Raw genomic sequence first — 20,416 nt, 5'->3', positions numbered from 1 at the left:
TTAATTGGGGCAGAGACTGTTGCCGAACAGTTTCTAAATAGCATCAGTCAGTTGTGGCCACACTGTTCTTAGAGTGAACAGTTTTTAATTAGCATTATTTCTATGTTTTTGTGTTCAAAAAGTGATTTTTGTTGCTGACAGTTGGCGAGAAATGAGCAGTAAGACAATTTGGAACTGTTTTGCTCACTGCTGTTTCGAGTATTCAGGCTTGGAGATGTCAGAAACAGCCAGGAGTGAAAATGAAACGATTTCACTACTTCACCAATTTAGGAACTATGAAGAATCTGAAGGTGTCAACAATCCTTTTGAATATTACGATGAAAATGAAGATCTGGAGGATGCAATCGTTGAAAGCAGTCAGTTATCTACACTAGGTGTCGAAGCTAATTTTGCTCATTTACTGTCAGTCAAAGGAACACAGCAGCGTGTTAGTGTTAGTTGTCTGTCGTATCTGATGATGGCAATGAAAGCTGTGTGGAAGAGTTTTTAAAGTGGAAAAGCTGTTGCCCTCGGATAGGTCCACTCTCTCAGTCTAGGAAGTCCGGGTCCAGTGGTGGGAGAAGTCATCACAAACTGGGGTCTTCCTCGATAGCGGTGGATAGCCTTGACTTCTTGTGTGCCATTTCTCTCCCTCTCCACAAATCGCTGCAGAGCGGCCTTCCTGGCTATCAATTCTCACTGTAGATCTCATCTGCCCAGGGTGCCAGAGCTGACGTCACGTGCTAGGACAGGCGCTTACCTATTTCACCATATATGAGCTACCCTCTTTAGCCCACCTGTCGAAACTGTGTACCCAGCTGTGGCTGCTGTCACATGCACACAGCTACTCGGAGCGACAGGTGAGAGCTGAGTGTCCAGTGGGGATCAAAGGTGAGTGAGCTGCCCCAGAATGGACATAACAAGTCCTTTCACCAGAGGTGCTACCCCTCCCTGGACACCCCATGCAGTGGATTCATTCATTGAATCCGGTCATTTACTCCTGTGACCCGTCCTGGTGCTCCCATGGTTTCGATGCACCCTGATTGAATGGTGGATTCTGCTAGAAGGGATCAGAGGCCTTGTTGCTGGGTCTGTGACTTAAATTCTGTTTAAATAGTAAACGAGTTTGTTTTTATTCCTCATCAGGTTCACGTTGAGAAGCAGAAAGGTGAAATACTGGGTTTGGTGATCGTTGAATCAGGCTGGGGCTCCATACTTCCAACAGTGATCATCGCAAACATAATGCATGCAGGGCCTGCAGAGAAATCTGGAAAACTGAACATTGGAGACCAGATTATGTCCATCAATGGCACCAGTCTGGTGGGACTTCCATTATCCACCTGTCAGAGCATCATAAAGGTACTCCATCAGAACGTGCAGTTGATGTATTTAAGGGGAATGAGTGTAGTCAGTATTTGGTATGTTTGTTCCTTGAGCATGGCCAATGTAAATGCTCTAAATGTCTCATGGTTTCACTTAGGAGATATCTCTAGAGCAGAGGCTCTTAGATTATGGTGAGGCTCACTGGTATAATGAAAGGTTAGGAACCCCTGTTCCAGAGGTTTTACTATCTGCATCAGTGTGTTTCCTTTGTGGTCAACAAATTATGCAATCTTTACACTCATAGCCCCTGTGCCTGCTGTCCTACAACTCAATATCTTTCTCCTTATTTTCAAGTCGATCTCTCCTACTCCCAGACATCTCCCCCCCCTGCCCCAAGCAGATACCCCCCACCCCACCCAACAATATCCCCAATGTTTCTGTAACTTCGAAATGTTCTACAAGATCTCTGTCCTCCTCCACCGTCACTGGGTCAAAGACGATGAGGAGTCAGAAGCAGAAAGGTTAAGGGAGGGCATTCCATAACTCAGGTCCCACGTAACCGATTGGCTCATCGCCACCTCTGCAAAAGCAATTGGAAATAGATAATAAATGCTGGCATAGCCACCCAAGGGAAAGGAACCAAAAAGACTTGGCTCATCATGCCAAGACTCTGCATTACTAGAGCAGTATCTGAACCACTTTGCCACAGTTCACTGTTTTAAAAGCCAGGAGCTAACATTTTAAAATTGATAAGGTCAATTTTTGCAAAAAAAAATGGTAGCAGTGTCCACATGAGACTAATATTTGCTTCACTCGTTATTTTCACGTCCTCCCCTGATATAGTCCCTAGAACAGTCTGTCTCCTAACCTTTGGAAGCCCTCTAACATGCTTTGTGGTCATACCTCTCTGACCTATCATGTTCCTGCAGTATTGGGTTCCTTGCCCATGTGAAATGTCCCAGATAGCTGGGAGTAACTGGAGAAACTTGAACTTTTCAAGTGGTGGCTCATAACAGGAAGTCACTGAAGAATGGTTATGAATTTAGTCAAAAAAAGAGAAAACATGGAATCTCACACAAGAAGTAAGTTGTTAATTCTGCAACAAATCCAGCTCTCAGTCTGCTTCCTGATAAGTAACTCATTTTATATTATGTTTTGAATCCAGGGTTTAAAGAACCAGTCTCGAGTCAAGCTGAACATTGTGCGGTGCCCTCCTGTCACCACGGTGTTGATTCGGAGGCCAGATCTGCGCTATCAACTGGGCTTCAGTGTACAGAATGGCATTGTAAGTGAAAGGATACCAGATCTTCACTCTTTTCCTATTCACTTCTCTCTTCCAACATCCCAGGCATTTAAAACCAAGAAGTTAGTTTTGACTTTTTGCAGGAAATGCATTTTTTGATATGATGGATTGAAAATTTGGTTTATTATTTGACCTGCACAGGGGTACAGTAAAAAAAAACTTTTGTGTAGCATCCTAACAGATAATGTCATCACATTGAGGTAGTACAATTGAAAAGTGATGACAGAATGCAACAGCTACAGAGAAAATGCAGTTTAGTTTCAAAGGTCCAAAGTTCCAATTTAACGTCAGAGAAATGTATAAAACATAGATCCTGAAATGCTTTTTCTTCACAACCATGCACGAAAACAGAGGAGTGCCCCAAAGAATGAATGACAGATAAACGTTAAAAACCCCAAAGATCCCTCCCCTGCGCGTAAGCAGCAGCAAGCAACAATCCCCCCTCCCCCTATGGGCAAAAAAAGCATTTGTACCCCCCACCGAGCACTCAAGCATGAACAAAGCAACAGCAAAGACACAAGACTTGCAGTTACCCAAAGACTTTGTGTTACACCCAGCATTCGACATACCACAGATTCTCTCGCTAATAAGGGAGAGAAAGGTGTCTCCCCGCTCGCTGGGAAAATGGAGACATGACAAACAACTCGCTGGTTTACGATGTTAAAAGTCCGTTACGTCGCTTTTTTTTCCGAGTTCTGTGCCTGAAGGTTGCAAACATCCCGAGTCTTTGGGCCCACAGCAGATGTCCCGACTCCCCGACGACACACTGGTCTCCTGCTGTGACACCAACCCTCGATCCGCCCATCTCCGGAGCCCTGAGACCTTAGGCTTGCACTCTCAGGCCGAACCCTTGGCGTGCAGAACAACAGCCAGTCTTGAAACCCCGAGAACAGGTCCCATTCCCGCAAAGAGCTGAAGCCAATGTGTAAGTCCAGGTTAGGGTCTTCTAGGTAGACAGTAAGGTGCAAGACCTGTAATGTGTAAATAGATTTGAGTAAGTGGAACAGAAGACACAGTTTGCAAGTGAGCACATTAATTATTTATTTATAACTGATCAGTGAAACACTAAACTAGGCATCTAGCTAAACAAGTCCTCATCTAAGCTACCCTAAGCTACACAATACTAAACATTCAGTAACCTTTCAACTCAAAGGGTATTCCTTTAGATACCCCTAAGTTATAAAACTACAGAGTTAAGCAGGCTATGAATGAGTACTTACTCAAGTAAACAGTAGGGGTCCATTTATGTCTGCAATGCTCTTTCCCTGTGGTCCTTCAGTGCTGGTCACGACTTCAGCCTGAAGCATGTCCTGGAGATAAAGGAAAGAGCAAGTCTCTCACACTTGCTATTCTTGTACCCGAGAGGTCTGGAACTGGAATCCAGTGCCGTGACACACAACGAAACCGATGGGAAAGAGCTGCTGCATCCGATGAACGGGCCAAGCAGCAACCGACACGGTGGAAGTGGCTTTTGACCGGCAAATAAGTCAACCCCTCACATGATGATGTTGGCTATGAGGTCTAGACTCCATCTTATTGTGCTGGGGGACTATTCGTTGATCTTACAGCTGCAGGATAGAAGCTGTCCTTGAGCCTGGTGGTATATGCGCTTTCAGGCTTTTGTATCTTCTGTGCCTGATGGGAGAGAGGGAGAAGAGAGAATGTCTGAGGTATGTGATGCACTGGATTATGTTGACTGCTTTATCAAGGCAGCAAAGAGTAGAGGGGAGGCAGGTTTCTCTTGACATGAGCTGACTTGATAACTCCGCAATTTCTCGCAGTCATATACAGGCCAGTTGCCACACCAAGCAATTATGCATGCAGATAGAATTGTTATCTGTGGTGCATCGATAAACATTGGTAAGGGTTGACCGGGACCTGAGCAAGTAGAGGTATTGGTGAGCTTTCCATGACCTCAGAGTGGTTGGGCAAGGAACGTGAAGCTCTGAACCCTGTCAATTTCAACACCCTTAATGTAGACAGAGGGCACCCAAAAGGCAATGTGTATAATAGTGCAACCCTGGAGAATCAGCCAAGATATTTTTGCCATATGCTGTGGCTACAGTTGTAATGAAGTAAGTGAGCCTTCAGTTTGCACATAGCATATTCCTGTAAACTAGAGATTTTGCCTTGGTGCAGAGGAGACTATAAATAATGTAATATACAAGGAAGGTTACATTAGTTCAAAACATTTGAGCAGGTTGCATCAGTCGTAGGAGGGTTGGTAACCACAAGGCATAGGTCTTAAGTTATTGGCAAGAGACCGGAGGATGACTTGGGGAGAAAATCTGTAGCAAATTCTTATCAGTTGAAATGCACTCCTTGAAAGGGTTGTCAAGTGATTTTTATCACAAGCTTTCAAAAGAGAAATTGATTCTCTTCCAATAAAGAATGATCAGGGAGTAAGATAGTAGTATGGGCCCAATAGCTTCTTCCTTTGTTGTTTGTTCTGAGATAATGCAAGATGATCTGAAAGCAGAGCGTTCTCTTCTGGGTATTCCAGCATTCTCTTTTATTTGCAGTTTCCAGCAAATGTTTGATCAGTATCTCTCAGTTTCATCATTTGTTTGTTCTCCTTCCACTTCTATTTATATCAGTTTTGGACGGATCAGCTGTGATGAGCAACTGTTTACAACCCTCTCTCAGCCATCACTACCTCCACCTCTATCATTCAGTCTCTCTTGGTCTCCACTCCATCATAAACATTCCCATGATTCTCAGCAGCCCTTCTTCTTTTCTGAAATTTAAAACCTGTTTGATCTCTAACTTTTCCATGTTCATATGAAAGGCCAACCTGAAACAGAAGCTGTTTTCACTGTCCACGGCTGCTGTTTGAACTGTTGTGTATTTTACAGCATTTTTTGTTTTTATTTCAGTAGTTTTTTTAAATTTACACTTGTTTGTTTCAACATTAATAGAAGATTAAATGTTGGTTAGGATCTTGGGGAGAACTTATTAATTATTAAACAAGAAATTATTAATTTCAACGGCGTATTAATTTTGGTTTTAAGGTGAGAGTATCAAGAGGTATAGAATTAAGTTTGATGAATGGAGTTAAACAGACCATGATCTAATTGAATGGTGGAGCAATCTCAAGAGGTTATGTGGCTTCTTCCTGAGTCCTTTGCCCCCAAATCAAGTAACTAATGCTTCCTTATACTACTACTTTGTCACGTGACAAACCGTGAACACGGCCAGCGCTTGTACAAAGACATTCCAACTTCCGGAGATATTCAGGCTGCTTATTGTGTTCCTGTATAAAATAAGATGCTTCATTAACCATAAATTACTTTGGGTTGCTTCAGGGCTACAGACATTGACGTATGAAATCTGTTTATCTTTTATCTCATTCTGTTCTCATTCTTTATCTACTTGTATGCCTTCTGTCTCTCAGTTGCACTGTTGCTCTGTGTCTGTCTCCTCCTCTTGCTCTCGCTTCTCCCTCCACTCTCTCCTTTTCCTCTGCTTTCTCTCTCATCCCATGGACACACTGGAAATCCAGAGCAACACACACAAAATGCTGGAGGAACTCAGCCAGTCAGGCAGCATCTATGAAAAAGAATAAACAGTCGACATTATGAGCCAGGACCTGGCCTGAAATGCCCACTGTTTATTCATTTCCATAAATGCTGCCTGACCTGCTGAGTTCCTCCAGCATTTTGTGTGTGTCCTTCTCATTCAATCTCTACTTTCACTCACATTCAGTAACTTTACCTACCGTAAATTCCGGACTATAAGCCGCTACTTTTTTCCCACGCTTTGAACACTGCAGCAACACTGCGGCCTATACTACGGTGCGGCTAATGCATGTTTTTTTTTCATGCCGCCAAAAACATTTTGCCTCGTAACAGTAGACTGTTATGAATCCCGTAACTGGAGAACTTACCAGCAAAGATAGAGAAGTCCATTGAAGTCTGATGTCACTATTTTCAAACGTTTTATTTATAAAGGGACACAAAAGTAGGGTTAATACATACATTCAGATAGTGCACATCGTCAACACTCAGTCTAAAGCGCGGGTATAGTAATGATCATCATTAAGAAGTGAGCTCTGCTGGTGTCTAGGGGGTAATAGATTGTCTGTTGGAAATATAAAAGTCACTCAGAAAGTCTGCAGGCCTCAGCCCTTTGAAAATCACTGGGTTTCACGTGGGGCGACCGAGAGAGAGAGATTGGGGGAGAAGAGAAAGAACTTGCCGAGTCTTGATGAATCTTCCGTGAAATCGGGGGAGCATTGGTTTCCTCTCCCCGATGTTAATTAAAAGCGGTTTTCTGTGATTCCAGCCACAAATTCCAATCCCGGAATCTAACGCACGTGGCTTCCTTCAGAATGGCTTCCCGCTGCTGCGGGATCACTCGCTCGTGTCTTCTTGGTGCGTCTGAGGGGGCTGTCCCCCTGAGACTCTCCTTTATACTTCCTCACGGGGTCGCAGGAGTCAATCAGGTTGGGATGATGCAATCTCTCTCTCAACCAGCCCACCTTGCCCGAGGGCTTTTCACGTGGTCTCCATGAGACAATAGTCGCTGTCGTCTTATTCTGCATCCCGGGTGGAACGTGCAATTCGGCACATTTCTCTCTCTCTCTCTCTCCTACTGGGTCTACTGACCCCCCCCCCCCCTTCGACGGGTGCTCTTGCGATTCTCACAAAGGAGGGGGCTGGGATCATAGCAAGACCAATAAAATTGATGAGTAGTTCACAGAGGTCCAATGAAATTGTACGATAAATCAAGCGCACTTTCACAATTAAATTATTGTAAATCAGTCATTTGTACTCACCCTCATCAACATGGAAAACACTCGAAGAAAAGCATATGATGCAGCTTTTAAGTTAAAGGCGATCAATAACTTTTCCTGATAGGCTGCAGTATATATTTTTTTTACCAGTCATTAGGAGATATTGGAATGTTGTTCGTGCACTGTTCAGTAAAGAAGTATACGCAACATAATTTGTGTGTTACCGATACATATGTATATTTAAAAGTAGCTGTGTTACAGGCACTGTTCGAAAAAAAGCATTTGCAATATGTATTTGTTTATGTTACCATACGGATTTACTTAAAAGTTAAAAAATCCTCACGTGTAATATCTTTCTGTGTAAATATCTCTTATTACAACGTGGGACACCTGCGGCTTAAAATCCGGTGCGGCTTGTACAAGTACAAAATTGATTTTCTTTCTAAAATTAGAGCGTGCGGCTTTTAATCAGGTGCGCTCTGTAGTCCGGAATTTACGGTACCTTACTTGCGTCTCTCTCATTTTCCTGCAGTTTTTTCTTCTTTTTCTATATCAACCCTCATTTTTGTTCCCTCGCTACCTCCTTTGCCTTTGCTAATGCCCCATCTTATACTCACTCTCTTTCTCTCTCCCCTTTCTCACATTGTATCTACAGTCAACTCATCATTCTCCCTTTTTTTCTGCCGTTTCTGAAATAATGCACACATTGGTGCTGGCACACTGAGATGAAGAGATAATTCTTCATCCAAAATAGCTGAGGATTCTTGGTGTTCCTTGCATTCCCAGTGCAGTGGTTTTGAATATATTTATTATTGGCATTGATAGACGTGGATTCTTTGAGAAATTATGCAGTTATCCCTCTTTCATTGGGATGATAGGAGTTGGGCAATGGCTGTACTTTTTGAGCAAAGTGAAAGTTCATTTTATGCTTGAAAACTCTACCTGAGATGACTAACCAATGACCGGTTCATATTCCATTTCAGATCTGCAGCCTTATGCGCGGAGGGATTGCAGAGCGTGGAGGAGTGAGAGTTGGCCATCGCATTATAGAAATCAATGGGCAAAGTGTTGTTGCTACACCTCACGAGAAGATAGTCCACGTTTTGTCCAATGCAGTTGGTGAAGTAAGTGCTATCATTCATCCCGTCTCTAAGTACGTCACTGAAGAATTAGAAGAGTTTATTCATTATTCAATGATCTGTGTAGCTTGTCTGTCCGCCTCTCACTGGAAAAGGTTTTTTTCCCAGTAAAAAGAAACTGGTTCTGATTACTGAGAGCATTGAAACATGATATTCATCCCAACTGGTACATGTTAGAATAAAAAGAGAAAATGCTGGAAATGTTCATCTGTCAGGCAGCATCTGTGGATAGGGAATCATTTCATGTTTCAGATCTTAGACCCTTTTTCAGAACCAAGAAAGAAAACAAGTTAGATTTCACCTTTTCTGCAGAGAAGATGAGGGAGGGATGGGTTAGACAAAGTGTCTGTCTCTGAAAGAGTGAAGCACTATGAGTGAGGATAACATTTGGAAGCCAATTGTGCTTCCCAGTGGCAGGGCTGTGGGTCGAACTCCACAGGCCAGACAGGGGTAATAAAAAGGAAAAACCTGAGCCAAAGTGATGATGGGAAAAAATGGCCAGTAGTGATAGAGAAAGAAAGCAAGTTAGCCAAAGTTATGGATTTTGTCCAGTAGACTGCATCATGCCCAGATGAGATGCTTTTCCTTGAGATTTTCATTAATGTGAGAGAGGAGTGTGTTGGAGAATCAGAGCAGCAACAACTCAAGTTGACGTTGCTCCTGCAGATTGAGCAAAGCGATTACTCGGTCTGTGTTTGGGCTCTCCGTTGCAAAGGAGAATACATTGTGAACCTGAATACAGCGCATTGGATTCGGGGAAAAACACAAGTAAATCACTGATTCACCTAGAAAGACTGTTCGGGTCTCTGGATGATGAAAACAGAAGAGGTGAATGGACAGATGTGCATCTCTTGTGTGTACATGGAGATAGGTGGGGTCAAAGATTATTAATTTCAGTTCAGTTTCAGTTTATTGTCATTTAGAAACCACAGATGCAATGCAGTTAAAAAATGAGTCAACGTTCTCTGGAATGATAGCACAAAAGCACACGACAAAACAGACTACATCAGAAAATCCACATAATGCTTGGTAATCCCCAAATCCAAAGTCCGGAGAGGCTGCTGCATATTAATATTGTGCTACCATCTTAGCGCATTCCCCGGAAAGGAGCTCCAAATCTGCCAGACAAAACAAGACTACCCAGACACACCAAGTCAAGAGACCAACTCTAACACCCAACAAACCAAAAACTAAAGCTACAAGACCTACACAAAACTACATAGTTACATATAGTTACAACAGTGCAGACAGTACCATAATTGATTAAAAAAAAGACCACGGGCACAAAGATGTTAAAAGACTATAAGTTCGAAAGAAACCACCACACAGTTTCCACAAGTCCTCAGGGTCCCGATAGACTCGTCATCCCATGCAGGCGGCAGAAGGGAATCCCCCTGCTATGGACTTCCATGGCGCCGGACTCAGCCTCGCAAACGTAACACACAGTGAAAGCGCCAACCACAGCGGACTCTGAGTCCGTCGAACCTCCGAGCCTCCGACCATCCCCTCCGGCTCAGCCTCTCTGAGCACCATCCTCTGCCGAGCACGCTACGACGCCCCCCCCCCCCCCCCCCCCCAACGGCCACCGGCAACGCAACCCCGAGTACTGGGGGCCTGTTCTTCTCAGCAGCAGCAACGAAGAAGGCCTTCCTGATGATTTCCAGATGTTCCTCCATGCTCCCACGTCTGTTTTTCATCAGATTAGGATTGTGCACGGCACCCTGCTTAACAAATAACAGATATCAGCTCCAGAGTGGCCGCAGCAAACTGCGTCGCGCTGCCATCTTAGTCACGTATCACTCAATTTATTGATTGATTGAGATACAGCACAGAATTGGCCTTTCCAGCCCTTTGAGCCATGTCACCCTGCAACCCTATCCAAATCACAGGAAAATTTACAATGACGAATTAACTGACTGTGGGAGGAAACTGGATCACATGCAGGAAACCCACGCGGTCACGGTGAAAATGTACGAACACCTTACAGGCACCGGCAGGATTTGAGTCTGGGTCAGCTGTACTGTAAAGTGTTGTGCTAACCACAACGCTAATGGATGAGGGAGCGATCAGTTCACAATGCTGAAAGGGGAAGAGGTTGCGTGCCTGGTGATGAAATTATATTGGAGCTGGCAGAAATTCCAAGGGGTAATCCATCCTCAGCTCTTGCACCTTCTCCCCCAGGATGAGAGAGAGGATGTGAGAGATGAGATGTGGTCAAGCAAGAGCGCTGTCCTTTATGGTAAACATTTCAGAGGCAACATGCAGACAGGGAGGAGGAATGCCAACGAGCTGGCAATGAACATTTACCTACGGATTGTGATGGAGGCAGAAAACCAAGAAGAATTGGTGGAGTGAAAGTGAGAGCAGTGTAATAAAAAAGGCAGCAAATGGGGTCATTCAGTGGAGATGAGATTTCAGCTCATGGGACATTAGCACCATGCATGGAGAAAGTGGACTGCACCATTGGCTCACACTTGAACCATGATGGGGCCAGTGTGCCAAGGAGGTAGAGAGAATGTTAAATTAATGTGGGGACAGAAGATCAAGATCAAAAAAGGTGTGATATATCAAGGTGTAGGGTCAAACGGGAAAGATATTTATCAGGGAAGTGATAGATTACTGGAAAAGAATAGAAACCTAAGAGTGTATCAATAGGTAAGATTAAGGATTAAAATGTTCAATATCTGACTGCATTTAAATTTCAAAATAAAATTAATGAACTCAGGACTTCCATAGAAATAACACTGAGTGATCTGAATAGCCATTCCAGCAGAGCAACATAGTTTGGGAGCTGAGTTTTGAAGGCTACGTGATACTTGGGAAAGACGGGAAATTGGAAAAGGTAGGGAGTGCTCTGCTAATTAATGATGGTCATTGTATAATCGAGACGATGGCCCACGTTCAGGAAATCAGTCAGTACAAGTGGTTTGGGTGGGGATGAGAAGTAATAAAGACCAGACACTTCACTTGTGGGAGTGGTGTACAGTAACCCCACAGTGAGACAGAATGTAAAGGAAGAAATACTGGGAGCTTGTGAGAAAGATCTGGCTTTAATCATGGGGGATTTGTTTTTGTGTATAAACAAATGGCAAAGGTAGCCTGGATAAAGCTTTCACCATATTTTTAGCATTGTTTCTGGAGCCAACTGGAGAAGGGCCCACATCAGGTCCTGCCAGTGCTCAATAAGACCGAATTAATTACTGATCTCATTGTAAAGATAGCCATAGGTAGCAGTAACGATAACTGAATTTTATGTTTGGTTTGCGGGAGGGAATTGGTCCAAGAGTAGTATTTTAAAATAAAACTGATCGTGAAAGCAAGAATACCTACAGTGTGCTGGCATATTAGGTTAAAGGATTGATTGGTGAATGCAGGAGCAGACATTTAATAGCTACTTTCAGATACGTTCCAATGACAAAATTCCTTCAGGTAACAACCATTCTAGCTTTAAAAATATTAAAGTAACATCAGGCTTACAATCATAGGTTGGCACATTGGACAGAATATAAAAATCAAATGAATAAATGCTTAAGATGGGAAGTGTTTTAATAGAAGACAATGCTAGCCAGAAGCATAAAAACAGTTTCTATAGATATTTAAAGAATGGGATAACAATGTGAGCACAGATTCTATAGAAGGTCTGTCTGGGGGATTACCAGAGGAAAACAAGATGATTTAAATAGGTATATTGCATCTCTAGAAACGGCTGTAAACAGGGAAGTTGGAGGGAGGAAGGAACTTGGGAAATTATAATCACCATGGAAGTGCTCGTGAGCAAATTGTTGGAGCTTCCGGCTGACAGGAGGTAGCTGATGAGGTTGTAGATACATTAGTTTTAACTTACAAAATTCCCGAGATTTGGGAAATGTTGGATGGTTAGATTTAGACTGGACAGTAGCAAATGTAGCTTGATTCAAAAAGTGTGGGAGTCAAAAAGCAGGAAATTACAGGCCAAAGCAACACACACAAATGCTGGAGGAACTCAGCATGCCAGGCAGCATCTATGCAAAAGAGTACAGTCAACATTTCAGGCTGAGAAGATGAGAGGTCAGAGTAAGAGGGTGGGGGAGGTGAGGAAGAAGTAAAAGGTGGCAAGTGATAGGTGGAATCAGGAGGGGGGAGAGTTGAAGTAAAGAGCTGGGAAGTTGATTGGTGAAAGCAATAAAGGGCTGAAGAAGGAGAGATCTGATAGGAGAGGACAGAGCACAGAGTAGGACAGAGAGGACAGAGTAGAAAAGGAAGCGAGAGGAGCCCCAGAGGGAGGTGGTGGGCAAGTAAGAGATGAGGTGAGGGGAACAGAAATGTGCAATGGTGAAGAGGAGGAGGGGAAGATTGCATTTCATGCACATCTGCCCTCACCCCATCCTCCTGCCGCCACACCAGGGATAGGGTTCCTCTTGGTCTCACCTACTACCCCACTAGCCTCCGCATCCAACACACAGTTCTCTGTAACTTCTACCATCTCCAAAGGGATCCCACCACCAAACACATTTCCCCCACATCCCCCCCCCCCCCACAACTTGCTGTGTTCCACAGGGATTGCTCCCTACGCGACTCCCTTGTCCACTCGTCCCTCCTCACTGATCTCCCTCCTGGTACTTATTTATCCCTGCAAACAGAACAGGTGCTACACCTGCCCCTACATCTCCTCCCTCACTACCATTCAGGGCCCCGGTCTTTCCAGGTGAGGTGACATATCACCTGCAAGTCTATTGGGGTCATCAACTCTATCTGGTGCTCTCAGTGTGACTTCCTTTATATCAGTGAGACTGGATGTAGATTTGGAGACTGTGTCGCGAGCACCTTTGCTCTGTGAGAAAAAGTGGGATCACCTGGTTACCACCCATTTCAGTTTTACTTCCCATTCCCATTTTGACAAGCCAGCTCACGGCCTGCTCCACTGCTGCCATGAGACTACACTCAAGTTAGAGGAGCAAAACCTGATATTCTGTCTGGGTAGCCTCCAACCTGATGACATGAACATCGATTTCTCAAAGTTCTGGTAAATAACCCTCCCCTCTCCTTCACCATTCCCCAGTCCTATTTCCCTCTTTCACCTTGTCTTCTTACCTACTCCTCCCTCTTCCCTTTCTTCCATGGCCTTCTGTCCTCTCCTATCAGATCACCCTTTATCTTTTAGATCTTTTAGATAAAAGATCAGCTCTTTATCTTTTATCTATCAACTTCCCAACTCTTTACTTTATCTCTCCCCCTCTTCCAGTTCCACCTATCATCTAGTACTTCTTCCTCCCGTTCCCCCACCTTCTTACTCTGGCTTCTCATCTCTTTTTCCCAGTCCTGAGGAAGGGTCTTGACCTGAAAAGTTGGCTGTATTCCTTTCCATAGAAGCTGCCCGGCCTGCTGAGTCCCTCCAGCGTTTTGTGTGTGACCCTATTGCATACCACTTTGCTACATCTTGCCAACCCCCTTATGTCTACTGTTTCTCATTGTCCTGGAAATCTTCTGTCCACATCAATATGTTACATCTGACACCATGAACAGTAATCTTTAAAGAGAGATCTTGTCAAATTTGTTTGACAAATTTGTTGGAGTTCTTTGAGGACATAACATATAGGGTAGATAAAGGGGAACCAGTGGATGTGGTGTATTTGGACTTCCAAAAGGCATTTGACAAGGTGCCACACCAAAGATTATTACTTAAAGTAAAAAATCATGGGATTGGGGGTAATATTCTGGCATGGGTGGAGGATTGGCTTTCTAACAGAAAACAGAGAGTTGGGATAAATGGTTTATTCTCAGACTGGCAGTTGGTGACTAGTGGTGTTCCGCAGGGTTTGGTGTTGGGACCCCAACTCTACAATCTATATTAATAATTTGGAGAAAGGGACTAAGTGCAACGTATCGAAGTTTGCTGATGACACAAAGATGGGAGGGAGTGTAATGAGTGCGGAGGACATTGAAACCCTGCAGGGGGGCATAGATAGGCTGAGTGATTGGGCAGACATTTGGCAGATGAAATATAATACTGACAAGTGTGAGGTCTTGCACTTTGGCAGGAAAAATAATAGAGCAAGTTATTATCTAAATGGAGAGAAACTGGAAAGTGCTTCTGTGCAAAGGGATCTGGGGGTCCTGGTGCAGGAAACACAAAAAGTTAGTATGCAAGTGCAGCAGGTGGTCAAGAAGGCCAATGGAATGCTGGCTTTTATTGCTAGGGGGATGGAGTATAAGAACAAGGAGGTCTTACTGCAGTTGTACCGGGTATTGGTGAGACGACACCTGGAGTACTGCGTGCAGTTCTGGTGTCCATATTTAAGAAAGGACATACTGGCTCTCGAGGCAGTGCAGAGAAGGTTCACTAGGTTAATTCCGGGGATGGGTGGGTTGATGTATGATGAGAGGTTGAGTAGATTGGGACTCTACTCATTGGAGTTCCGAAGAATGAGATGCGATCTTATTGAAACATATAAGATTGTGAAGGGGCTTGATCGGGTGGATGCGGGGAGAATGTTCCCAATGATGGGTGAAACTAGGACTAGGGGGCATAATCTTAAAATAAGGGGATGCCATTCCAGGACTGAGATGAGGAGAAATTTCTTCACTCAGAGGGTAGTGGGGCTGTGGAATTTACTGCCCCAGAGAGCTGTGGAAGCTACTACACTCAATAAATTCAAAACGGAGATAGACATTTTCCTGGATAAAAATGGCATTAGGGGATACGGTGAGCGAGCAGGTAAGTGGACATGAGGCTAGGTTTAGATCAGCCATGTGATCTCCTGGGCCAGTTTTCGATAGCCGGGATGGGTCGGAGTGGAATTTTCCAGATTTTTTCTCCTCAATTGGCAAATTGTTTTTTTTTCCCCGGGTGATCACATGGGTTTGGGCGGGATGAATAATAAAATAAAATGGGCGGCATGGTGCCCTGTTGATTGGCACTGTTGCCTTGTGGGATTCGGTGATAACTAGAGTTAAAATTGGATCAGCCATGATCTTGTTGAATGGCGGAGCAGGCTTGAGGGGCCAATTGGCCTACTCCTGCTCCTATCTCTTATGTTCTTATAAATGCCTTCTGGACGTTCCTCCAGCATTTTGGGTGTTGTGTGGATTTCTGGCATTTACAGGTTTTCTCTTGTTTGCAATAGGATCAGTCCATGGTTTAAACTTTTTATTTGTGTTAATGATTTGGATCACGTACCAAAAGTAGGTTTGCTAAATCTGTTTATGATGCAGAGGCAGGTAGGTAAGTTGTGATGAACCCTCCCTCATGTCACCCTGAGTACAGCTGTGGTATTGTTCCTGATAGTGCAACTCCCCTGCCACCCTCTCGCTCCCCCCACGCTCTCCACCATCCACGAACTGATCAATGCTCTATTATCCTTACTGATAATACTCAAAGCATTAAAACACAGACACTGCAAGTTGTGTGTTACTTTGCTGCTGCCTGTTCTTACTAGTCATAATGACTCAATCCTCCATTTTCTGACCTGGTGCACTGGATTCCCCTGCCAAATTAGTTTAACCCCCTCCCCCCCATCAGTAAACCTGGTCAGATTCCCAGTTCCCTCCCGGTGAAGGTGCAACCTATCTGTCTTGTACAGGTCACCCCTGCCCCAGAAAAGGCGCCAATGAAACAAGAACCTTGAAACCCTGCCTCCTGAATTAGTTTCTCGACCACTCATTCATCTGCTCTATCTATTTCTGCCCTGACCAGTACCTGGCACTGGGAGTAATTCAGAAATTACTACCTTCAAGTTTCTGCTTTTCAGTTCCTTTCGTAACTCCCTCTACTCTCTACACATCACTGCTTCCGTCTTCTCTGATGCTAATCTGTACCATGACTCACCCTCTCAGTTGGGAATGTTCTGCAGACGCTCTTGGTCATCCTTGACCCTGCCACCTGGGAGGCAACGTGGCCACAAAACCTCCTGTCTGTCCCTACCTACTGCAGTGCTTGACTTTACCCTTTCCTGCTGAGCCTCAGAGCCGGCCACAGTGTTACTGACCTGGCTGTTGCTGCTGGGCACTGGTAGGTCATCTACTGCCACCCCTGCCCCCCCCCCCCCAGTGCAACAGGGTCCAAAGGGATATATGTGTTTCTGAGGGGACTGCATCATGAGTGAGTCAAATGAATCTGGCAAATAATGTGGAAAAATAAAATAGCCCATTTTGGCAGAGGAAGAGAATGCATTTTATCTAAATGGTGAGAGATTGCAAACACCCAGTCAGTGTTTCCAACCTCCAGAAAAGGGAAGTTGTCACTTGGAAGGGAGGTAGAGGTTCCAGACTGCCGAGACTTCCGTTCCCTGCCGGCTTGTAAATCAGTGTGAAACATTCTCACCCCTGAGCTTGAGTCTGTATAAACCTGCGCCTTAAAAACCCAAGCTGTGATGGCAGTGTTGTGTTGTTGGAGTTACCATCGTTCATGTCAGATGACATACTAGAACCTTGTCCCTCTCACTTGGCGATTTTGGCATCCAATTGTATGCGCTCTGATCTGGTTCCTTTCCCAAGTTGTTTTTGTCACCAGTGGATTCAACCTGGAGCTGAATAGTGTGACATTATGGAGTATATTTCAGACTAGTTTGGCACAGGTCCCTGGCATGTTCTTAGCAAATGTTATGATCAGTTTATTCAGTTACACTAGTGTGTCCTTGAAATTACCTTGGTGTAAAGAATAAGCTCCAGAAGACTGAAGTAGTTTTCAACTTGTGTCCTGGGAAGAAATCAAATCTCTGTGTGTCAGTCAATCTGCAGATTTTGCAATCCCTTTTTGTTAGATTCTTCCACAGTAATCGGTCCAAATGTTAAGCTTTGCATGCTCACAGAGATTGAAACTGGTCCCTGTTGTTCCTGTGATGTTTACCTCTGAAGTAAACGTGCCAGGATACTGTGGTCATTGACACCAAGTAAGACAGCCGCCCATTATCTCCTCAGCAACTGGCTCCATTGACATAAAATCAATCTGAGTGTGGAGGAGTGACTGGTCCACTGTCAGTATCCTGCTGCTGATTTTGTGCTGGTAATCAACTGTGGTGTTCTGCTCTGAGCAATCTTTTAAAAATATCAAAATCATAAATGCATCGTCATGTTTTTGCCATTTTTCTTTTTTGATCTTATTTTTGAAATGGTATACTTGCATTTTAAATCTGCAAATAAATGCATGTTTGGATGTCTTCTAAGTCTGCAGATACCAAGGAGACATGGCATTGAACAGCACTGGAGGAGGCAGCTCAGTTGATCATACCTGTCCTGGCTCCAGAAAAGAACAGTGGGATCAGATCCTTTACCCAAAGGCCCACTGATTTTTCCTTTCCATGAACTTACTCAACTGCCCTTCAAAAGTTCTCTTTTAATCTTTTTCCACCAGCTACACAATCCAGATTACACAGGTTTAGTAAAAATATTCTCATTATTTGCACTGTTACAAATATGTCTCTGGCATATTTCTGCCAGCAGAAATGGGTCTTGAAAGCCCTTGCAACTTTGAGCTTTTCTATCAAATCCTTCTTGAAGGAGAGAAAAAAAAACACCTCTCTCAATCCAGAGAGTACGCCAAAACATCTACCATGCACCATCTCCAAGGCCTTTACCTTCTTCCTAAAGTGTGGTGCCCAGAAGTAGCCGCAGGGGCCATAAAGATTTAACATTTGTTCTGTGCATCTATTTATAAAGGTGTACTGCAAGCTCTAATTTTTAACAACGTTACCGCTTTGAAAGATTTGTCCATCTGATACTTACAATATCAGTAAACACTTTGTCCCTTCGTGAATGAAGTTGACACCTCGCTGAACTGTAATATCTGCTTATGGCAGTGAACTGGTCTATTTTCAGCTGTTCCCGGACCTGTAAACAAGGGCACACAGTGAGTGCTAGCAGTCCAGAGGCCTGAACTGCATTGCGGGCACATGAGCTTAAATCCTCCTTCACAACTGCGGAATTTAATTCAACCTTGAATGGGAAGTTTATGTTGTTGATGATCGAGAAATAACAGGAATAGTGGCAAGAACACCCCTGCTCTGATATTTGGGGAAACAAATATATCCTTGCCCACTCTTGGCTGCATATATCCCAAATCTGCAGCAATGTTCTTGGCCCTTACCCGCCTAATGAAATGCTTTATTCTGTTCAAGGTCAATAGAGATGGGCAGAAAATGCTATTGGCACTCACCCCCTCTGAAACTGAAATGATAATTATTGCTATCTTCACTTTACACTTGCATAAGAAAGCAGGATTCAATTTTACTGTTAAAATAAAAATCAGCTTCTTGTATTGACAATGTGTAACTGGTCACTTACGTTCTCTCCGGTCTGTATTTCGGGCCTGATGAAGGGTCTCGGCCTGAAACGTCAACTGAATACTCTTTTCCATAGATGCTGCCCGGCCTGTTGCGTTCCTCCAGCATTTTGTGAGTGTTGCTTGGATTTCCAGCATCTGCAGATTTTCTCTTGTTTGTGACTGGTCTACATTTTCTCCATACTGTTGGTATTCTTAATGGCAATGTGATGTTAGAGGATGAAAATGTGCATAGAAATGGCATAGAAAAGTCAGAATAGGTCATTTAGCCCAACCAGTCACTGCTAGTATTCATGTGATACCAGCATCTCTCTTCATCACCATATCCATATCCCTTCTCCCTCGCGTTTATTTCAACTTCCTCATAATTCCGTCTCAGCTCTTCCTCCCAAGCACTCCGTGAAAGAGTGAGTTTCACATTCCAAAGTCCAATTTCATTATCATCTCATTCTTCTTATAGCCTCTGCCCATTTCCAATTAGCGTCCTGCTTTGGTCATCACCTTGTCTAAGTGTTTTCTCTGCAACTACCTTATTGAATCGTGGCTAGTCCAGTGGTGCAGTTAGCAGGGTCACTGTTTCTCAGTGCCGGAGATCTGGGTTCAAAGGTGCTGTTTGTTTACGAGTTTGCATGTTCGCCCTGTGGGTGTCCAACCTCATCCCAAAGATGTGTGGTTCATGGGGAAACTTGGCGGCAGTACTGAATGTGTCTAAGTGAATGGTGGAATTGGGGGAGGTTGATGATAATGGGGGGAGAAAAAGGATTAATGTGGGATGAGTGGCGGATGGTCAGTGAGGACTGGGTGGAAAGGCTGTTTTCCATGTTGTATGTATTTTTATTTATTGAAATATGGCACAAAATAGGCCTTTGCAGCACTTAGAGCTGTGCTGGCCAGCAACCCTCGAGTTAACCCAAGCCTGATCACAGGACAGTTTACAATGACCAACGAACCTATCAACTGGTATGTCTTTAGACTTTGTAAGGAAACTGGAGCACTGGCAGGGAACCCGTGCATGCACGGGGAGAATATATGTCTATGAATCTCTTCATAATTTGACTGCCCTCCATCATGTGGTCTCTCCCTCTTCTACCGATGGGAAAATGTATATACAGTAAATAGGGGATATATATAATTAATGCTCCTGTGTGAATAGTATTTGGAATTGGCTCGCAGCTAGCGGAACTTCAATTTTAAAATTCTCATTATTTTTATTTCCCTTGTAACTTCACACTTCATTACCTTTGTAGTCTTCTGCTGTGCTGCATCCATTGAGATTGTGGCCTCTCCCTGATTATTGACTGATTGAGATACAGTGCAGAATAGGCCCTTCTGGCCCTTCAAACTGCACCACCCAGCATTCCTCCAGTTTAATCCTAGCCTATTTATGGGTCAATTGACATTGACTAATTAACATACCAGCCAGTATGCCTTTGGACTGTGGGAGAAAACCAGAGCACCCAGAGGAAGCCCATGCAGTCATGGGGAAAATCTCCAAATCCTTTACAGGCAGCAGTGGTAATTGAACCCGAGTCACCTTTACTGTAAAGTGTGAAGCTAACTACCACACCACTGTGCTATTCTAACCTCTTGTGCATCCCCACAGACAATGGTGTTCTCTTTTTAAGATGCTCCCTAAAGCCAACTTTTCTGATGGAGCTTTTGTTGTTGCCCTTTAATCCTGC

The 20,416-nt window shown here is 44.0% G+C and overlaps 1 protein-coding gene and 1 long non-coding RNA gene across 10 annotated transcripts in view; one reads left to right on the top strand and one right to left on the bottom strand.

Annotated features, from left to right (window-relative positions):
* LOC132396800 (amyloid-beta A4 precursor protein-binding family A member 1-like) overlaps window positions 1–20,416 on the top strand; it is a 198,926-nt gene that overhangs the window by 173,752 nt on the left and 4,758 nt on the right. For all 9 annotated transcript variants that reach the window (XM_059974737.1, XM_059974738.1, XM_059974736.1 and 6 more), the window contains 3 exons: window positions 1,126–1,338; window positions 2,468–2,587; window positions 8,324–8,464. In XM_059974737.1, coding sequence (XP_059830720.1) covers window positions 1,126–1,338; window positions 2,468–2,587; window positions 8,324–8,464 — 474 coding nt within the window. The remainder of the gene's footprint in view (window positions 1–1,125; window positions 1,339–2,467; window positions 2,588–8,323; window positions 8,465–20,416) is intronic.
* Window positions 2,710–19,647, bottom strand: LOC132396804 (uncharacterized). Its single transcript, XR_009513133.1, has 4 exons — window positions 18,737–19,647; window positions 18,179–18,283; window positions 3,826–4,240; window positions 2,710–3,576 (listed from the first exon to the last, which is right to left on the bottom strand). It is a non-coding gene; the product is annotated as an uncharacterized LOC132396804 (long non-coding RNA).

The sequence above is a fragment of the Hypanus sabinus genome, chromosome 7 (genome assembly GCF_030144855.1).
Source record: "Hypanus sabinus isolate sHypSab1 chromosome 7, sHypSab1.hap1, whole genome shotgun sequence".
NCBI classification, from domain to species: domain Eukaryota; kingdom Metazoa; phylum Chordata; class Chondrichthyes; order Myliobatiformes; family Dasyatidae; genus Hypanus; species Hypanus sabinus.
Note: the sequence above shows the minus strand (reverse complement) of the source record. Positions and strands in the feature narration are given on the sequence as shown.